Here is a 22,639-nt window from a genome sequence, read left to right on the forward strand (position 1 = left end):
TAGCCATTCTGATGGGTGAAATCTCAGGGAAATTTGCATTTCCCTGATGACTAAGGACATTGAACATTTCTTTAATTGTTTCTCTGCCATTCTGTATTCCTCTACAGAGAATTCTTTGTTTAGCTCTGTGTCCCATTTTTTAATTGGATTACTTGATTTGTTGCTTTTTAACTTTTTTAGTTCTTTATATATTCTGGATATTAGACCTCTGTCAGATATAGGTTGGTGAAGTTCCTTTCTTAGTCTGTAGGCTGTCATTTTGTTTGATGACAGTGTCCTTTGCTTTACAGAAGCTTTTCAGTTTCATGAGGTCCCACTTATTGATTGTTGATCTTAGAACCTGTGCTGTTGGTGTTCTGTTCAGGAAGTTGTCTCCTCTGCCAATGAGTTCTAGGCTCTTCCCCACTTTTTCTTCTAACTGATTTAGTGTATCTGGTTTTATGTTGAGATCTTTGATCCACTTGGACTTTAGTTTTATGCAGGGCAATAAAGTTTTGGATTGTGATTTTAGCTAGTTTTAAAAATAATTCTTTTTTTTTTTTTTTTTTTGTCTAGAGAATACCTTGAAAAATAAGGACTAAAAGCAAAAGTACAACCAAAATCATAGTAGAACCAATGAAAAATTCATTCTTCAGTTTTTAATAAGATTATATGCTAGAGAGACCTTGCAGACTCAGAGAAGCCCAAATTGGTGCCTAACCAAACTGTCATCAGAGAGGCTTCATCCAGCAGCTGATCTAAACAGATACAGAGACCCAAAGTTAAACCTTAGGCAGAGTTTAGAGTATCCTGCTGAAGAGGGGGAAGACGGATTGTAGGAGCCAGGGAGGTCAAGGACACCACAAGAAAACTCATAAAAGCAGCAAATCTGAGCAGATAAGGGTTTCACTGAGACTGGACCAACAGTCAGGAAGCCTGCATGGTTCTAACCTAGGCTCTCTGTATATAGGTTTCAGTTTTATAGCTTGGTGTCTTTGTAGGACTCCTAACAGAGGGAGAGAGGGTCTGTTTCTGATACATTTGCCTGCTTCTGGGACCCTTGCCCTCCTACTAGGTTGTCTCATGAGGGGAAATGCCTAATCTTTCTGCAACTTGATATGCTGTGTTTGGATAATATCCCTGGGAGACCTGTAGTTTTCTACAGGGAAACAGAGGAGTGGATGGCAGTGTTAAAGGGGATGGGGAGGCAGAAGGAAGGAGGGGAGACTGCAATCGAGATGTAATATATAAGAGAAGAAATTAATAAAAAAAAAGATTATATTCCAGGCACGGTGGCTTGCGCCTGTAATCCCAGCACTTGGAGGCAAAGACAGGTGGATCTCTGTGAGTTTGATGCCAGCCTGGTCTACAAAGCGGGCCCAGGACAGATAGGGCTACACAGAGAAACCCTGTCTTGAAAAAAAAAAAATAAAAGATTATATATTAAAAGAACAAATACATACAAGTTGTTTTTGTGAATATATAAATCTCAAAAGAGAAAAGCGACTCATTTCATGTACATGTAATTAAGATATTGACTGACTTTCTTTCAATTTTTTTCCTCCCTACAGAATCTGTCTATGATCTTCTCCCAAAGGAGTTACAGTTACCTCCACCTAGAGAAACATCTGTAGCATCAATGAGTCAGACAAGCGGTGGTGAGGCAGGGTCGCCTCCTCCAGCTGTAGTTGCTGCTGGTATGCATTTCATTTTATTTCATTAACAAAAACTAGGGCATTATCTGGCCAACATGAACAGTATTGGCAAAGTTCATATCAAAAAGAGTATGATTTGAGAGTTTGTTCTAGAAGGGTTTAAAGACTTTACCCTTTACACTGAGAGGTGTTCAGGATATACTGTACATTTGGTACATTTGTAAATGCTGTCTCCTAAAATGGTCCTTGTCTTCGGATGTGAGACCCAGCCTACAACAGCTTTGTTGAGTGTACATAAAAAAAAGTTAAATACCAAGCTATGGCTAGAAAATTGTGTTTGACTTTTTATTTAACAAATATTTTTAAAAATTTGCCCAAAGGGAAAAATGTTATATGATCTAAAAAAAGCACTCAAGTTCTCAAGTCTCCTTTCTGTTTATAGCGTGTAACTATAACCTTTTTTCTATGCTTAAATACATGAGGCTCAGCCAGAGCTAGTGAGACCTATCTCAAAAAACATATATATTATGTTTATAGGTACATATGGCATATGTACTTATTTTAAATTCATGAAAAATAGTAGCAAAATTGGATATAATGGTTTAAAAAATACATTCTCTTGTACCAATGAAAAATATTAAAAATAATATTTGAGTATCCTAGCACTCTGTGAGTTCGAGGCCAGCCTGGTCTACAAAGTGAGTCCAGGACAGCCAAGGCTACAAAGAGAAACTGTCTCAAAAAAACAAAATCAAACAAACAATTGAAATTTATTAAGATTATTTTTACTCAGCTCTCAAATCATACCTCTGTAAATAAAATTAAATTGGTTCAAACTTTCACTTTGAATTAGGATAAAAATTGACAGATAAATAGAAAAGTCTTGATTAGTAATAATTCGGTATGAATGCTTTCCATAATAATAACTTGCCCAACTATAGTACCTATTTTTCAAAGTTGGGATTATAGGTTGCTAATATATTTGCTTTAGAAAAATGAATACATTATGTCTGCTTTTCTGAAATTTTGTCTGTCCTATAGAGGTTTCTTGCCTCCTGATACTTGGTATCTTTTAAAATGGCATTTAAAGTCCATCAAAACATTTTTTTTCAGTAAGTTCTTTTAATTTCACAAAGAAAAATCAAAAGGGAAGGCTTTGGTCTAAATGACAGTATTGGTACTGTGTTCTGTCTGCAGGTGTTTAATTTCTTACATGTATTAACATACATGCTATTAACCTTGGGTACCAACCTTTCTCAAGCCAAACAGTGCAGAAGCCTTCTTGCTTGAGGGCAGGAAAAATCTTTAAACATGACAAAGAAATATTGGCCCTCCTCACTGTTCATGTGTGGCCAGACATTTTCTAACAGTTTCTGTGGATTTAATTGTGAATTAGTGAGCTTTTTAGTAATCAAATTGATAAGGTGACCTGGTTAACCTCATATCTCCCAGATTTTAAAGTAGCTCTGAATATTTTTCAGGAACTTGAAGCTTTAAAATCTAGTTTTTAAAGACTGAATCATATAATAAAATAGAAAATATTTTTTAAAGTATTGTCTCACTTTAAATCCACACGTAGAAATTGACTAACTGATTTCTTTTGTGTCTTGAGATTGTTTTTATAAGGACATGTTGAATCTGTATAGAACTACAAGTCTGTTTCTTCTGTGCTTTTTAACATCTGTTTACAGTAGATCCAGTTCCTTTTAAAAGCTGAAAAAAAAAGGGTAGCTACGTTTAGAAAAAGAACAACACTTCCCTTTAAGTAATACCACATGTTTCAGAAATTATTATGTATAAATATTTAAAGTCCTTGATTTGGGGTCACAAATGAAAAGTTTAACCCTTCCTGTATGGTTGAGAAGGTAAATTAGATTAAAAGCTGTGAGTTAAAAGAAAATAAAAAAATTTGACCAAAGGAAATATTCTAATGATTTATATCATTTATATATATATATATATATATTTTATATATATGCATATAAATGCATTTATATTTGTGGCCCTGAGGATTGAACTCAAGGCCTCATTCATAATAAGCAGATGCTCTACCACTAACACATCTCCATTCCAGTAAATTCTTATTATCTTGAAATCATTGACATAAAAATGGTGAAGAGAATAAAAAGGTAACTTTGAAAGTTTTCTTCTCACAGAAAGTTTCTGTGATCTAAATCCTACTAATTAATAATCTTAATATACATAATCTACTTTTTTAGTAACCAATATAGTCTATTCTATTTTCCAATGTCTTTTTAATAGAAAAGACTCCTTTACTATATACTGATATACATAAGAGTTTAAATTACAGAGTAATAATTGTAGGGACATCTGTGTGTATCACTGGAATCACATTTTTGTTTATCAGATTGATAACCTTGGTGATACAACTATCAAAGAGAAAAACTGGGAGTATTTTACCAAGTTACTCAGTGTCCTTCTGACCAAAAAGCTTGATAGCTAGGGAAATGCACATTAATTTAAATATTTGATGTTTTTAAAAACAAAAATCTGTAGCATGTGCTGTTTACATGTGAAATGCATAAAAATGATGACTTTTGATATAGTTAATTCTTCAGAGTTTTGAAGGAGCTGGATTGGCTGCTATCAGGTATGAGGGCCTGGTGGGAACAGACTTCTAGTTCTGCCATAAAGGTTTGTGTTTCACAAATTTTAAATCAGTTTAATTTAAAAAAAATTATATATATATATAAGAGACTGGGAATATGTATGTTCATGACATTCTTTGTTATTTAATTATTAAAATGTTTCTCAGATTCACCAATGTAGATTTTTTTTTTTTTTTTGCCTCATATATTACTGAGAGCATAAATAAATATGATGCTGCTGATCCACAATCCAGAATTCTGGGTAAAAGGGTGTTTCTCAGCCCCTTTTAAATTATTAGGATTTTGGTTTTTGTATTATTACATATTTACAGACTCTCATCAGTAGTATATATATTTTTTTTTTTTTGCCCTGTGAGTTCCAGGGTTAGGATAGAAGGCAAGGGCAGGAGGCACAGTTCCTCTCATATATGAAGTCAAGGTCAAAACCTTTCATTAGTTTGAAATTAGTCCACCTGCCTATTTTTAAGACTTCTCTTGGGAAAATAGTTAAGAATTTGAAGTTTTCAATATGTCAATAAATGATAGATTCAGAATAAAAACCTTTTTTTATAATTTATTTAATTTTATGTGCATTAGTGTGTGCATCAGATCCCTTGGAACTGGGGTTACAGACAGTTGTGAGCTGCCATGTGGGTGCTGGGAATTGAACCTGGGTCCTTTGGAAGAGCAGACAGTACTCTTAATCACTGAGCCATCTCTCCAGCCCAAATAAAAACCTTTTCAACAGTGTGGCAGGCTCTGTAAGTGGCTATGACAGAGTCCATTTTCTTAAAAAAAACAAAAACATGTCAATGAATTAATAGTATTAGTAACATAAGGAGTTGACCCAGAGAAATAACAAGTATAGCAATCAAGTATTATTTTTCTTATGTGTTTAGAGTTTTAAACCTGAGGTTTTACTTGTTTACAGTAATTAATCTTTCACAAAGATCAGCATTAACCTTTATCATCTCAGTTTCAGAAACCAGTGGTATACCTATAATACCAGCATCTTAGAAGTTGGGAAAGATCACTTGTTCAGGGTCATCCTCTACTACATAGTGAATTTGAAGCCAGCCTGAGCTACATGAGACCCTGCCTCAAAAACAAAATCAAATTAATTTGTCTGTTTTCATATGGGGATATTTGATTGGTATTATATCTCTTAGTGTATGTTTGGGACTGTCTTTATACTCCAAGGGTTCCTTCTGCCTCCTTTAGGGTGCTGGGATTAGAGTAGGTATGTACAACTATACCCAGTGAATAATTCAGCATTTTGCTCAAGAATTTGAGTTAAAAATCTTTAAAGAGACCATGTCTGCCTGCAAGGATGGCTGTAGTTGAGGCCAGCCTGCGTTACTTAGGGTAAGTCTGTCTCAACAAACAAACAAACAAACACAAAGTAACAAGATACCAAAGAATTGATAGAACTATAGGTTTTATTTTTCTTTGAGTAATTGTTAGTATTTATTTTGCATGGGTGTGGACAGGATCGTGTGTGTGTGTGTGTGTGTGTGTGTGTGTGTGTGTGTGTGTGTGTGTCTGTCTCCTCCCAGGCTGGCTTTAAATTCCCTATATAGACAAGCCTAGCCTGGAACTCCAGATCCTCCCAAATTCTGGGGTTATAAGTTTGTCCCTTTTAGAAGCAACATAGCCTCAGTACACTAATACTAAGCTTTTAAAAACATGTATGGGTAAAGTGCTTGAAGACCTGAGTTCAGATTTGCAGAACCCAAGTAAAACCTTGGTACAGTGGTACATTTTTGTAACCCTGGCACTGGGGGCGTACAAAAACAGGTGGATCTCTCAAAGACCACGTTAGTCAAAAACAACAAGCTCCAGTTCCAGTTTAAGGGGAAAAAAAGTCTCAAAAAAATAAAAGGTGAAGTGATTGAGGAAGATAAACATGATGTCAATAGTTGCTCTCGATACACTCCCACATGAGTGAACACATACCCCACCCCCATCACACACACGCACACACAGAGTACATCAGACCTACACAGTCTTTGTTGAATATTGTTAATATTTCCATTATTAAGTCAATGTAGAATTTTTGTTTTATTTTAGTTTGGTTTTAGGTTTGTTTATTTTGTTTTACCACATTCTTTTTTTTTTTTTTTTTGAAGAATGCACTTTCTGTGGTGTGCTTATAAAGGTCTGAGGACAACTTTTGGGAGTCAGTTCCTTCAATGTGTCGGGCCCAGGCTCAAACTCAGATGCTTAGGTTGTGGCAGCAAGTGCAGCCTGCCTAAACATTCTGACAGCCTAATGTCTCAGGAACCAGGAGGTGTGTAGCAGAGGACAACCTCAGACTCCTGACCCTCCTGACCTTACAAGATGTACATCTGCACACCTGGGTGCAGAGTCAGTTTTGTTTGTCTTTCAAGATAGGATTTCTCTGTGTAACAACTCTGATTGTCCTGGAGGTCCCTCTGCAAACCAGGCTGGCTTCAAACATGCAGAGATCTGCCTGCCTCTGCCGCCTAAGTGCTGAGAGTAAAGAATGACATGCACCACCACACCCAGCATGCAGGGTGAATATTTGTTGTATTTTCTGTTTGTTTTGAAGAAAATTAGTTAAAAGTTCTTTTGTTGTTCATGTTTTATATTCGAAATTCTTTCTGACATCCTTTCCCTGTGAAGTTCTTAAGCCCTGCACAACTGCAGCCAACCACTTCATGGGTTTTTCCCTCTTGATCAGTTTTGTAGAGGCCTACCCATTCCTCAACTTTTTTGACATCAACCTTAATTAGGTTTATTTGGTTCTCAGCATAAAGAGCCTCCACCACGGTGACATACATAGGCTCACCACAATTTTATGTTAGCACATAAAAGTGGGGTTTTAGCTCTTGTCTAAGGATTTGAAAGCTTTGAATTGCACAAATTATGCTTTTGTGGATGAGGGCAGCCTTCAGCACCTCTGATGAAGCAATTCTAACACCCATCACATCTCCACCACACTGCCTTTTTCAGCCATGGTGGTGAGTTGTTGATGAAGCAGAGTTTTCAATGTACATGAGCCTCTACCTCAGCTGATTTGGCAGTATCAAAAAAAGGGCCAGAGTGAGTATAATTTAAGTTTGTAACTTTATATAACATCTACAATATAAATTTACTTGAAAGAACCTCACTAGATAGTGCTTTGACTTATATGCTATGGAAGTTAATAAATATCAAGTAGTTAACAGGTATTTTCTACGTTGAAGTAACCCGTTGAGTGAGTGTTGTTTATACTGCAGGAGAGGACTAGAAAATCAAGGGTCTGTGACCAGAGAAAAGCTATGCTTTGATTCACTGTAGACCTATTAGTCATCTAAATTAAAACCATAGAAATTTGGGGTCAGACAGTGGTTGAGGCATACCTTTACGGATATCTGAGTTTGAGGCGAACCAGGTCAACACAGAAAAGTCCTGTCTCAGAAAACCAAACCAAACCAAAACAAAACAAAAAACCATAGGAATTTGTTTAACAGGCATTGTGGCATAGACCTGTAATTGGGAGGCAGAGATAGGAAAATCTCAAATTCAAGGCCAGTTTACATATAAGACTCTCTTAATAGTCCAGTTCTATCTAACATGTACATGGATCTCAGGGCCATATTCAGTACCAAACCAGTACAACAAGAAGTCATAGGAAGGAGGTGAAAACAGCATGATAGAATTGTGCTGGATAATTTGTGTATCATTAAATGTAATTCTATCTCAATCCTTCTAGCCAGTTACCTTTCTTCTTTCTTGATGAGGTCCTTTTACTCCTTGTTGTATGCTAGGACAGGGCTTCGGAAGCTTTTTTCACTCACAGTCATGTTTCACTCAAGAGAATTTTTTTTTTACATGACCTCAGGTATATAGATACATGAACAAATATATATACTAAGTTGAAACAGTTACTGATAACCAAGTGATGAATTTATTTTAAGGCTGTGGATGTAGTTCAGTAGAGTGCTTATTTAGTATGCGCAAGGCCCTGCACTTAACAAACTGGGCGTGGTGGCCAATACCTGTAATCCTACAATTTTGGAGGTAGAGGCCAGGGGATTAGTTCAAGGTCATCCTTGGTACACAATGAGTTTGAGGCCAGCCTGGGCTACAATAAGACAGCCCTCATTTTTAAAAAATATGATAGTTTTGCAGAGTTGACTAAGAACTTAAAAAAATATTTAAGCTATGTTTTATTCATAGAACCAGCAATCTCTATTTCAGCCTTTTGTATTTTTTATTTTTTGAGATGGGGTCTCACTGTGGATCTTAGGCTAGCCTTGAATTCACAGAGGTCTGCCTGCCTTTGTCTCCTGAACTCTGAGATTAAAGGTATTTACCACTATGTCCAATTATTTTGTTGAGACCCTTTCACACTATATCAGGCTGACCTAGAATTCACTATGTAGCCCAGGTTGGCATTTAACTCATAGCAATTATCCTGTCTCAGCCTCTAAAATGCTGGGATTATAGGCATGGACCACCACACCAATTTATAACTTTTTAGAGAGATATATAAAGAAGTATGTGGCCATTGATGTGACAGAGAAATTAAAGATAGGTTTTGTTTTTTCCTCAGGGGGTTGTTTGTGATTTGTTCAGAAAATGTCTTTTTGTGCTTCTTAAGAATGTTTTAGTAAAGGTATGGCCTAAAATTTAAAAACAACAGTGAAAAAAAACACATAAAAGAGAGCATTCTGGCTTATGGATTAGATTGCATTTATAAACAGGAAAATTGGTGAATATGAGTTAACTGAAGTTTTGGGTAAAAAAATTTTTACATGCATTTATCTGATGTTAATAATTAAAAATTTGAAGTTTATCTTAAAACATTGATTATTGTAGCATGTAAACTTATTTGGGGTGGGAAAAGTACTTGTGGGAAATTAAAACTGTTTTAAAAATGTAAATTGATCAATCCTACAATTTTTGTTTTTTGTAAAGTAATCTGGATTGCTTCTTTTATATGCTGGGATGCTAGTTGTTTTTCTATTAATATACTTAACTTGCATTCTAGCTTCGCCATTCAGAGACAGGCGTCGTGTGGTGGGTTGTGTGCCAGTGTCTGTCAGTAGTGAAGACAGGCAGTGCCAGAGACACTTAACCCATCCAGTCTCACCCAGGGGCTAGGTCGGTCTCCTTTTCAGACTTCTTGATATAAGCCAGCCTTCCTTCCTTCCTTCCTTCCTTCCTTCCTTCCTTCCTTCCTTCCTTCCCTCCTTCCCTCCTTCCCTCCTTCCCTCCTTCCCTCCTTCCCTCCTTCCCTCCTTCCCTCCTTCCTTCCTTCCTTCCTTCCCTCCCTCCCTCCCTCCCTCCCTCCCTCCTTCCTTCCTCCCTCCCTCCCTTCCCTCCTTCCTTCCTTCCTTCCTTTTTTTTTCCTAAATAGTGGGCTGATACTGATTGAAACTAATTCTGTTTGTAAAGTTTTAAACTTTACATTAATATTATAAAAAGAAATGTAGAAAATGAAGGTTGGCATGTACGGTGTTGACAAAGCAGGTTTGCAGCCACTTTGTGTCTTCCATGTGTTTCAGTCTATCGGCAACAAAAATGTTGTCTTAGAATTTTTTCTCTGAATGGTCTTTCTCTTTGATCTGAAAATATATCCTTATATCTGGTGACTTTTATCAGACAAAATGTTTAGTTTTGAATTCACCATTACCATCAAGGCAAATATCACTCTTTATGAAGAATGGCCAAGTTTCAATTTGTATTCTGAGTACCTTTGCTGGTTTTTTTAGGAGCATTTCTAGGTAGACAGTAGTTGCCTCCTCTGTTCCGCTATTGGCTCACATAGTACACTACAGAAGTTCATGTGTTGTAGTGACCTTTTAGAAAATTCAAACTAATGCACAGATAATTGAAAAATGTATAAATATATGTACATATTTAATTGCTAAAGTTAAATCTGAACTCACGGTCTTAGTTAAATATCATTTATGGAATGATTTTAAATCAGTGAAATGTGTATTTGTTTTGAGGGCCTTATAGAATAGTTGTGATTTCAGAGAGCTCTATTAAGTATTATTAGATCCAGGTATAGCATAAGCTCTTTTTATGTCATTTTAAGCACTAAAATGTTATGGTTGTTAAATAACTTGTAGTTAACATGACCCATCTAGATCTAAGTTCATCATTTTAAAGTGTAGCTTAAGCAAGGGATATATAAAATACACAAAGGTTTCTGTATGTAATAAAACTTAAAATCCGGTATATATTTATTTATTTGTTGGGGTTTTGTTTCTTTTGTTGTGTTTTGGGTTTCTTGTTTTTTCTTGTTGTTGGGTTGTTTTTTTGTTTTGTTTTGGTTTTTGGTTGGTTGGTTGATTTTTGTTTGTTTGTTTGTTTGTTTTGTTTCTTTTAAGGCAGGGTCTCACTATATAGTCCTGGCTGTCCTGGAACTCACTGTGTAGATCAGGCTGGCCTCAAACTCAGAGATATGCTTGCCTTTGTTTCCCAAGTGCTAGGATTAAAGGCATGCGCACCCTCTCCCAAGCTCAGTTTTTATTTTATTTTTTTAACAAATTAAATATTTGTATATTCTGCCATATTATGTGCCTGTCTTTTTATCCCATGTTCTTTGAACATTCATAGTAGACTTCAGTGATATGTCAGTTTCTTTGCAACAGGAAATGATGTCAGGAGCTAATGAGTGGTAGGTATTTCTCTGCCACTAAGCAGTACTCTTAACCCTCTCCATCAATTAAGAGAAGCTGTATAGGCCAGTGAGGCGGTTCAGTTAGTAGAAACACTTGCTACCATACCTGACAATGTGAGTTGGATCCCTGGAACTCATTTGGCAGACAGAGAGGACTCACACAATTTGTCTTCTGACCTCTACATGTATGCAATGGCATGTGAACATACACATACAAAAATGAGTAACTAGGTAAATAAATTTAATAAAATAAATCTTAACTTTAAGAAAAAGAAACCAATATTTACAGTTTAGGTTCCTCATGAGTGACATTTAACTTAAAAAGAATAAAATTATTATTGGACATTGTAGACATGGTGTTGATGTTTCCTCTCTCTCTCTCTCTCTCTCTCTCTCTCTGGTTTTCTTGAAAGTCACTCTTCATAGTCTTTGATGTCCTTGAACTCAAAGAGATCCACCTGCCTCTGCCTCCCAAGTTCTGGGATTAAAGGCGTATACCACTATGCCTGATTTCCCTTCATTTTTAAATTTTAAAATTGATATATTCTGAGGTTATAAATTTTCACAAGTAAATTGTGGACTGGAAAATCAGTTTTCCTTTTGGTTTGTGATACTCGTTGTGGTCAGGGAAAGTGTTGTGAAAAATGATTAGCTTATATAAATTAAGCGAAGTTCAAAAACAATTATTTCATAAAAGAGTAAAAATGTGTTCACATGCTACTTAGATGAAAAAATAATTTTAAGAAAAGCTTACAGTATAAAAGATGGCTAAGAGCTGGGCGTAGTGGTGCACGCCTGTAATCTCAGCACTCAGGGAGGCAGAGGCAGGTGAATCTCTGTGAGTTTAAGGCCAACCTGGTCTACAAAGTGAGTCCAGGACAGCCAGGTCTACACAGAGAAACTCTGTCTTGAAAAAACAAAAACAAACAAATAAAAAAGATGGGTAATTTATATTACTCATTAATCATGGAAATACATTATAACTTACTTTGCTCTAAAAGGAAATAAAAGCAGAGTTTTCTTCTGCAGGACTAGGGTTTGATTCCCAGCACTCACGTGGTGGCTTGAAACAGTCTAAAACTCCAGTTTCACACAACCCAGTGCCTTCTTACAGCCCTTGGAGGCACTTCGGGCCCATGATGCGATGACATTCAGACAGGCAAAACATCCATGCACATAAACTCAGACACATAAAATAAAAATAAGTGTTTAAAAAAAGAAATAAAAGCATTTATTAAAACACTTTTTTGGGGGAGCTGGGCGTGGTGGCACATGCCATTAATACCAGCACTCTCACTCTGGGAGGCAGAGGCAGGTGGATCTCTGTGAGTTCGAAGCCAGCCTGGTCTACAAAACAAGTCTGGGACAGTCAGGACTACACAGAGAAACCCTGTCTCAATAAACAAAAACAAGAGTCTTTGCACTGAAAACAGGTTAGGGAAGCAGTTACCATATTTTGTTCACACAAACTTATAAATAAAAGTGAGTATACAAGGCCAGCATGGTAGTGCACACCTTGGAAGGGTGCAGCAACAAGAGTGCTTCGAATACAAGGCCAGCCTGGACCACACAGCAAGAACCTGCCGCAAGAAAACAAAACAGTGTAGCAGTGACACATTCCTTTAATCCCAGCACTGAAGAGGCAGCTGCAGGCAGGTGTCTGCGAGTTCCATGCCAGCCAGAGATACATAGTAACTGCTTCAAATAAATCACCACCACCACCACCACCTCAGAAAAAAAAAGAAGCAAGATTTATAATCACTTCAGATCACTTTAGCCCTACTGAATACCAATTAATGTGTTTCTTATTTTTGTTTGTTTGTTTGTTTGGGTTTTTTTTTGAGTGATTAATACTAAAATTTTTTCATGCTAAATTTAGGGTTAATATGTAAATAAGCAATTGTCTTACATATATTTTTAGGAAAGACTGTTGTAGCATTCTCTGGGGAAACTCTCAGTAGTTTACCTGTGTCAGGTACTGCTGCTGTAATGCTACACCATCTAAGCATTTTACATTTTAAATACTAAATGCTTTTAAAATCTGTAACCCAATTTATTTGCCAGTTTAACCTAATAGACTTCAGTATTCATCTGACTGTTTATAATTAAACTTCCCATGGTCCTCTCTTAGAGTTCAATTATTTTATTAGTACAACAACTCATGGAATTCAGTAAATACAGTTCTTGGTTCATTATAAAAAGTATTTTAAAGCCTAGACCAATGAGGTGATGCCTAGGACAAGATCTAAAAGCCTCAGGCTCCAGTTGGAGTTTGGCTATGCCTGTTTGTTGGCACAGGGTGTGATTTTGTTCACCTTGGACATCTGAATTAAGTCTGTTTGAATTTTTATATAGAAAAAAATATTTTAAAGAGGCTTCATTATGTTAGAAATCATTGATTAAGTTATTGGCTGTTGTTTATCACCCTAACCTCCAGCCTCTCTGCTTCCTGGAAGTAGGAGGATGAGAGTGAGCACTGGCCCTTTGTGGACACAGTTGATTCTTGTGGCAACCAGCCCCCTTCTCCCACCTCGGGTTATTTAGCACCTTCCCTCAGATTACCTTATTAATACAGTCCCAGGTGGTTGAGAGATGTTTGCTGTAAATTAAAACAAAATAATAATGATTATGATAATAAACCTTATCATAAAAAAAACCAAACAAATAAAACTCCTCTTTCACCCTTATCAGTATGAAGTGGAAGGCCAAAATTTTAACCACAGATATTTATTGCCTTACTCAACTTAGGAAGTTGCTAGAAGCTGTAAGCCAAGAACCCTGGATCAAAACAAAACAAATATCTATCAAAACACCACAACTACATAACTTGCTCTTGATTTCATTATGGCTTTGTGCCTATACTTTTTCTCTGTTGTTGGAAGAGATGCCCGTACTCTGCGTTCTTGTATGCATAACACGTAGACTCAGAGAGGAGGGGGTAGGGCAGTACTTTATAGAAATGCAAGTTCACGGTATTCATGCTGCATGCTTTGTGTGACCCAGTGGAGATGGCATGGGCTGTCTACTAGCATTTCTCGGAGAATCAAGACCGTAGATACACACAAGCACAAATTTTTGCTTCATTTTGGCCAATAGTTGGAACAAATGGAGGGACATTATATATATCTTTCCTATTTTGTCCAAAATGACTATTGTATTTTCAAAAAAAAAAAAAAAAAAAACAAAACTGTATTTAAACCCAAAGTGGCTACAAATCAGCTTCTAAACTGTCATTGACATTAGCATCTAGATTTTGTAGTTTTTACAGATCTACAAAAAATTATTTACTAAGAAAACATTGCATTAATGCATGATACAAAATTGATAAAATTTTTTCTTTAAACTGGAATGCAGTTAAAAAGTGACTGAATTTTCTAATTTCAGCTACTGCATTTGACAAGGATACAAACTAAAAAGTGGAACTGGTATCATCTACTCCTTCAGGATCTTTGACTTACGGTAGTTGGGAGAACAATTTTGAGAGTGTCATTACAAAGATCACATTATGGATGGCTAACATGACTGATTTCTTTTGGCAACAATGAAAATTTTTTTAGTCTTTCAAATAATTTCCATGTTTTGATAAATGCTTTCAGTTGGGTTTAGTTAATTTACCAGCACAGCTTTTTATTATCCAAACACTGACTTTCTTACTTTTAGTTCTATAATTAACAATGAACATTGTGATCTTAATAATGGTATATCACATTTAAATTTAAACCATGGCATAAATGGTTGAAGATACAACTTAAATTTAAGTGTTGCCAATTTTTATTTATGTGCACAATTATATCTTGTACATGAGAAAAGAGTATTTGTGAAATTACAGTTAACTTCCAGCCCAGGCAGTGTTGTGTGGCTGAGGTTATGCATTGAAGGACTAAAGTAGCAGTGTTCCAGCTGCTGCTATTGCCAGTTGCCACAGTGTGGTCTGCAGAGATTCACTATCTATGCTTTTGTTGCTAGGCATGCTTGATAAATAATTCAGCTTAAAATACTTTATAGGAATTCTGATGTTCTAGAAATGTTCATGCTTAGTTTATTTGGGCTTTGGACAGTAATATATATTCAGTACCATACTGGACAATGACCTGATAGGCACGACTAAGCAGGCCTTTTAAAGAGAGAGCTAATGGGCAGGCACAGCCAGTTTTTGAGCACATGAGAACTTAATAGGAAAAGTGCGTCTAGTAGCCACCCTGTTCTCCTTCTTATTCATTCTTAAAGGTTGGATTATTTATTTATTTGTTTGTTTGTTTGTTTGTTTGTTACTCGTGGTTTTGATCTGCTTTTTCCAATTTTGAGATTCTCAATGGCCAACCTGTTTATCTTCTACAACCAAGCATGTTCAACATCAAGTCTTTCTCACCTTTATCTTCATAGATTTTTACAATCAGTTATAGTGATGGTACCAGTTCCATTTTGCCTCCAGTTCAGTTGATTATCTATATTTTTCTCTATTTTTCATTTTATAATTGGTATCTAGAATAATCAGCAGTTCTTCTCTCATTTATTTTCTCATATTTTTATTCCAGGATTTGCCTCTGAAGCAGGGAGTGTCTGCATTAAAAATGACCTGTAGTTCTCTGCTTCATAGGTTAGAAACTTATTTTAATATTTTGTGGCTAAGCACAGTCCCATTTTTCAAATTCTATAATGAATTATTTAATTGGCATTGAATGTGGACCACAAACATATGTTTCATATTGGGGTTTTCTGTATTACTTTAAATGATTAAAATTCAACAGAACGTTCAGCTGAGGCAATAAAAGTTTTATTCTTGCTTTACAGCTTAAAAATACTAAATTAGATTTTTAAAAATTTATCAATTATAACAAAAGTAAAATAATGCTATTTGGGCATTTTAAAAAATTATATTTCTTAGGCTTTGTATTGCTTAAAGCATTTATATCTAAAACATAACCAAATTCCAATTATTCATTTTGGGGAAAACAATCAGTTCACAAATCACATTTTCATTGGGACTGCTAGCCAGCATAGGTGAAAACATGTATAGTGTATTTACTCTTGGATTGTACACTGCAGATGCTTCTTCAGCTCCCTCCTCTTCCTCCATGGGCGGTGCTTGCAGCTCCTTTACCACCTCTTCCAGCCCTACCATTTATTCTACCTCAGTCACCGACAGCAAGGCTATGCAAGTGGAGAGCTGCTCCTCAGCCGTGGGGGTAAGTAACAGAGGGGTAAGTGAAAAGCAGTTAACCGGTAACACAGTTCAGCAGCATCCATCAACCCCGAAGAGGCACACAGTTTTGTACATCTCACCACCACCTGAGGACTTGCTGGATAACAGTCGGATGTCCTGCCAGGATGAGGGGTGTGGATTGGAATCTGAGCAGAGCTGCAGTATGTGGATGGAGGATTCCCCCTCCAACTTCAGTAACATGAGCACCAGTTCCTACAATGATAACACTGAGGTACCTCGTAAATCACGAAAACGAAATCCAAAGCAGAGGCCGGGGGTCAAACGACGAGATTGTGAAGAATCTAATATGGATATATTTGATGCCGACAGTGCCAAAGCACCTCACTATGTGCTTTCTCAGCTTACCACGGACAACAAAGGCAACTCAAAAGCTGGAAATGGGTTGGTATCCACATTTTTTAAAGTTCTATCACCATTATGCAAAACAAAAAAGTAAATCATTCCCAAATTTTCTTAATTCTCAGCTTAAGTTTGCATATAAAGCAAAAATGCTAATTTTATCCGTGAAGTACATGAAATTTTTAACTTAAAATAATCAAAATTTACTAGAAAGATAATATTAAAAGAGCCGTAGAGTATAGCAAAAGAAATTTTATTATGAATATGGTTAGGTATAATAGAAAAGATAATCTGTTTTGAAATAACTTAAACTTCAAATGGACTTATATTTTAAAAGGATTTAAAAATATCTTTACCTGCAGAAATAAGTAACAGTATACTGATGCTGGCTAAAAACCTTAAATGTTCTTTAGAAGCTAGTTGTTCTTTTAGCAGTTTATATCATATGGTTCATTCCATTATATTTTTTCAGAGATTTTTACATTTTCTTTTTGTTTTTCATCTTTAGTTGATGAAAAACTAGAAAACAACAAAGATGACTCAATTCTCATTTAAGTTTATGTGTTTGAAACTTTTTTTTCCCTTTGGTACATTATGGCCAGTTCAGGACTTTTTTTTTTTTTTTTTAATTACTCTTTTTTTTTTTTTTTTTCTTCTTCTCTGATTCTGTTTCTTATTTGAAGGATAATGAAACAGGATCATGGTACACTTTTGAGCTTTCTCTTCTGTGCCATTGGTGTACTATTCACCAAATATATTTCAATGGTTATATTACAGATTAGCCCATGTTATAATGTAGATTAACATGATATACTTTAGGGTTTGTCGTTTTTTGTTTTGTTTTGTTTTTGGAGATGGGGTTTCTCTGTGTAGCCTTGGCTTTCCTGGAACTTACTTTGTAGACCAGGCTGGCCTCAAACTCAGAGATTCACCTGCCTCTGCTTCTCGAATGCTGGGTGCATTACCACTACCCAGCTTAGGATTCCTTTAATATTTTAATTGTAATATTTAGTTGCTATACTTTTGAAAGTAAATTTATCTACAGTATATTCAGTAAATTTTAACTCACAAGATTTTGAGAATTAGTTTTTGAGGTGGCACAGAGTATGACTCTTTAGGTGTTCCAGAATCATTTGCAATTTCCGCCTGTTGTTTGTTTTTTTTTTTTTTTTTTTTTTTTTAAAAAAAAAAAAAGAGGGCAAGCTTAGATTGGTTTACTCCATGATGACATCTTTGATTTGTTACATTGAAAACCCAATTCAGTATTATGTTTGCCATAATAAATATTAAATGTGCCCCCTAAATATTCCATGTACATTTTAAAATTAGTAAGTCAGTACTCACATGTTTGAAACCCCATAATGAAACTCATTTCCTTATATTCTAACCTGAAAATTAATTTTTAAAAAATTAGCCTACTCTTTTCTTTATACTTTCGCTTAAAACTCCTTTAGAATGCTACAGTTAAATAGTAAATGCTTTATGGTTTCAAAAGTCTAGATTAGGCAATTTCCAAAAGAAAATAAGATACAGCCTTTCCTAAGATGTCACACAGTCTGGAACTCCAGAAAGGAGTATTTATCCAACTATAAAATGTAGGTTAAGGCTCTGAAATGTGATGAACACCCCAGGGCACATAAGGAAGTGTCACTGATACTGGATGTCAGTAGATATATGTGGGCTTATTTGGGCTGCAGCAGAAAGGGTCTTTTTATAAAGTTCTAGTGAAAGGTATTTTCCTATTTGTACTGAAATAATTATTAAAGTTAGCAGTTAAGAACAGTAAAGTTTTGACCTGGGGATAGTCAAACAGTGATTTACTGTTGCTGATTAAAGAGATTTCTTGACCTACATCTTTTCTGCTTCTGCTTTTGTATGATAGATATATCTTAGAAATGATTTGAGGTTACCAGGGAAAGTATAATGACATTGGTCAAGACAAAACTTTCATGAAATAATTCATGAAGCAGAAACTCCATCAAGCAGCAGAAGAAATGCCCATCTTCTTAGGTAATGGAAAATTATTTGACAATAGTATATGGAAATGATGAAGAAGTTTAAATTTTGAATTTATAAGAAATACCTTGAGGAAAGGATAAAACCAAATGTAAAATACATAGACAACCATTCTTAAACTCCAGTTCTAGCTAATTGCCTCTTTTTTTTTTCAACGATGAAAAAGGTGCTAGAAACATGAAATTTTGAAATGTTTTGAGAGATAAGTTATGTAGTTTATATAATGTGACACAATTTGAAGTTTATATAATGCTAAATATGTATTAAGTGAACTTTTGAGTGTTGCACAAAGCAGTTCATTTATCTTCATGATGCCAGAAGTCTGGATAACTGGTGGACACAAAGATGATTATTTTTACAAGTAAAATATTGGGCTTCTTAGGGAAACATCTTTTTTAAAGCCTCTTTGTATGGTAATGTTGATGACCATAATAATCTTAAATCCTTCATTAATGTTCTGAGAATCAGCAGTCCTATTTTTTTCTAAAGTTCTAGAAGTTTAGATATGATATCATATGGCTGTGAAAAAGTCCTTTTAGGCCTTTTTGTAGTGAAAATTATTTTTATGACCTAGAAAGACTGTAGAAATAGCACAAAAGAACCTTAATGTCATTCTAAGACTTTGAAATAGACGTGCCACAACACATTGTCTGTGGTGGTTGTCCTTTAGACGCATGACTCCAGTGATGGAGTCCCTTCCTAACATGAGGAAGGCCCTGGCTTTGATGTCCAGCCCTGCTCAATCAGCTAATTCCAACGAAGTGAGCTGCTTTCTTGCTTTTTTTCTTAAGCTGTTTTACCTTAACAGTTTATAAATCGAATTACTACTTTTCTAAGAATTAGTTGATGATTTTATTGTTTTACATATCTGTAGTACTAAATACACGTTTTTTACTTTTACATTTACATTTTTCTATATTATTCCACTTTAACATTTAAATTTAGAGAATAAAGAGATTTGTAGACTATAGTTTCAGGGCCAGGCATAGTGGGTGGTAAATTCATGTGAGCCCAGCACTTGTGAAGCTGAGGCAGTGGGCTTGTGAGAAGGAGATCAGCCTGCCCTGTAGTGAGTGCAAGGCCAGTTTGGGCTGTGTGGGAAGAGCTCCTTGACTGCCCCACCCCCATCCCCACCTCCCAAAAATATCGAGCATGAGCATTTTTAGAAATTGTTTAACTCCTTGTGGTCTTTTTTTAGTGTGTGTATCAACTATGTAATATATATATATTATAATATATATATATATATATATATATCAACCCACATAACAAACATTTATTCCAAATATGATACTTGTTTTACAGGAATCATTTTCATTTACTTTCAGCATATTAGCTTGATTAGTACAAATGAATATAAAAGCACACCTGATGAGATAAGTTGTCATGTCATTCACGTTTTCTTAGTACGTCCGTCTAAAATTTTTTGGTTTTTATTATGTTCAATACATATGAATTATAAGTATTTGAAAAATATATGAAAGTAAATAACTCATAATCTAGTCACTCATGTAAACTGCTATTATCATTATGCTATAATTTCTTTTAGTTTCTGTGTATGTGCATGTGGGAGATATTTTTACATAGTTTCAGTATAATTTTTTTTTTTGCTTTGGTAATAAGATGAATACAAAACAGACTATTATAGAATCACATGTGTAAGAAATTATACACTCTTCAAACCTAATATTTTAATTCATTCAGAATGCTAAAAAGAAAAACGTTACTCTCCCATTATACCAGCTTCAGCCTGATACTTTTGTTCATAGATTCATTTCTCTAGGGCCTTTAAAATGATTTACACATACAGGTAATCATTGACTTAATTGTGTCAGACTTGTGTGAACGGCATTTCTTGTTCAATTAAGGTCTGGTCTTGCCCATCTTACCATTATAAAAACTCCTTTTTCTCTTTGCTTTCCTTATCCATTTCTTCCTGTTTGCCTTCATCAGCAAACATCTCATATGAACTTGCCCTGTCAGTCCTACTGGATTTCTGTGCCAGTACTGTCCTTCTTTCCATACTTCTGCCCCTTTCCTAAGGAGTCATTTTCCTGAGTGACTGTCTTCATCCCTTTGTTCTTAATGATTGAGGCAGCCGCCTGCTTACATCTGGATTAGCAATTTTTAAGGCCAGGTTTAAAGCTGTTCTTCTGATTTTAAAATCATAATATTCCTCTGGGTATCTGGTTACTTTGCTGTGAGTAAAAAAAAAAGATAGGCCCTGATTTTTTTCAAGGACATACATGGATGATTTTAAATCTGTTTCATGTTACTCAAGGGGGAGGGTTAATTTTATTCTGCTTATTTTCATTATATTAGCTACTTTATAGAAGTCCTAGTTACCATTAGGAAATTATAAACAAATAGATGCTTAAAATACAGTCTTATAGCTAGGCACAGACTGAGGTAGGTGGGGCAACAGGAGGGTCCTATTTAAAAGTAAACCTCATTTTTCACTAAAAATTGAATCACTGATTTTTATTGTAAATTTCTTATTTTGATTTATTGAGGAAGAGATACAGAAGAATATACTATGTGTCTTTATTGTTGACTCTTTTAGGCCTTTTGTGCTGGCTTGGTAGTTTTGCTATTTCCTTTTTTTTTTTTTTCTTTTGTTTTAGAAGTCTGATTAAAAATTAGTCATAATTAGTCTTTTAGCTTTATATGACTCGTTGTGTGTAATTTTTACATTTTATTTTAACTGAATTGCAGTGTGAAAACAATAATTATTCCACTGTCTTCCCCCTACCATCCAACTGCATTTTTTTTTCTCTTTCCTGTCCAGCTTACTTTTTCATGGCATATAGTTAGTTACACTTGGTTCAACAATATTTTAAAGATACTTTGGGTATATAGGATGTTTCTTCCTGTGGACTGTATTCTAATTTATCCATAAGCTAAGCAGTTATTTTCAGTGTTACTGCCTTTCTGTTTCTCCCTTTATCTAAGATACCTTTTGTAGAAAACTGTTTTTGATATTTTTTTCATGTTGTGCTTTGGCTTCTCAGAACATTGGACAACCAAAAGGGAACTGGAGTAAAGAAGAGCCCTATGTTGTGTGGACAGTATCCAGTTAAAAGTGAGGGGAAGGAACTGAAGATAGTTGTGCAGCCCGAAACCCAGCACCGAGCTCGGTACCTGACAGAGGGCAGCCGAGGCTCAGTAAAAGATAGAACACAGCAAGGCTTTCCTACAGTGAAGGTACTCATTTTATTTAGTAATGTTTGAAGACTGGCCCATGAGGTGACTTTGTGGGTAAAGGTTTATCCCCAGAAGCTGACTAATGGTGGGAGAAGGGAACTGGCTCTGTGTAGTTATCCTCACCTCCACACCATAGCACACACACGCCCCACATATATGCTCCCCAAATATAACCATCACATAAATGTAAGAATAATACATATGAATGTGATAACTTCCTTTCATTTTACTGATTGTTGTAACCTCAGAAAAAGCTTCCTGAAATAGAAGGGTAGAATTATTAGCTCATTATAATAGGAAACAAATGTCTATTTGGGCCATAAACCAAATATTACTTAGATAACATTTGAATTGTTGTTTGTCTAGCTGGTTGGTTTTGGTTTATTGAGATACGTTTCACTATAACCCAGACTAGCCAGGAACTCACTGTTATTCTGTATATGAGCTATCATTTATGAGCAATTTCCTGAGGTCCATAATGATCCCATATCTTAACAAGCTAGCACTTCTGACCATAGCTGTTCTGGCCCAGGATTTCATAATTCAGTCTTTGAAAATACACTTCATTTTCCTGTCATTTGTATGGCTGTGTTTCTCCTTAAACTGCTTAAGTAGTAAAATTTATCATTTATATTCTCATTTGATGATGAAGAATGTCGCCATTAACATAAGTCAGTGTGGTCGCAGATCCTGAGTAATCTGTATACTGTCTGAGCAATTGTGTATCCACCTAAACAAATAGAGTATGTGATAATTTAGCATAACACATCTTAAAATTAGCTCTCATAGAACTCGTACAGAAGTTTTCCATAAAGGCCCAGTTTTTCTCTATTTTTGGTTACGTGCCTAGCCTTTAATTGAGCCATTTCTCCAGTGTGTCCCCACCTCTTACATTTTATTTTTGTTTTTGGAGGCAGAACTCAATGTAGTCCTGGCTATCCCAGAACTCACAGAGATCGCTTGCCTCTGCTGT

At 35.5% G+C, this 22,639-nt stretch overlaps 1 protein-coding gene across 9 annotated transcripts in view; it reads left to right on the forward strand.

Annotated features, from left to right (window-relative positions):
• Nfat5 (nuclear factor of activated T cells 5) overlaps positions 1-22,639 on the forward strand; it is a 97,674-nt gene that overhangs the window by 40,742 nt on the left and 34,293 nt on the right. For 3 of the 9 annotated variants that reach the window (XM_055620841.1, XM_055620834.1, XM_055620835.1), the window contains exons 2-4: positions 1,551-1,676; positions 15,930-16,488; positions 21,474-21,666. In XM_055620841.1, the coding sequence (XP_055476816.1) occupies positions 1,619-1,676; positions 15,930-16,488; positions 21,474-21,666 (810 nt within the window). In that variant the 5' untranslated portion in view covers positions 1,551-1,618. Of the gene's footprint in view, positions 1-1,550; positions 1,677-9,296; positions 9,356-15,418; positions 15,481-15,929; positions 16,489-21,473; positions 21,667-22,639 lie in introns of those variants that run through there. The other 6 variants (XM_055620838.1, XM_055620836.1, XM_055620839.1 and 3 more) reach the window with 6 other exon arrangements.

The sequence above is a fragment of the Psammomys obesus genome, unplaced genomic scaffold, assembly GCF_907164565.1.
Source record: "Psammomys obesus unplaced genomic scaffold, mPsaObe1.curated_primary_1811, whole genome shotgun sequence".
NCBI classification, from domain to species: Eukaryota; Metazoa; Chordata; class Mammalia; order Rodentia; family Muridae; genus Psammomys; species Psammomys obesus.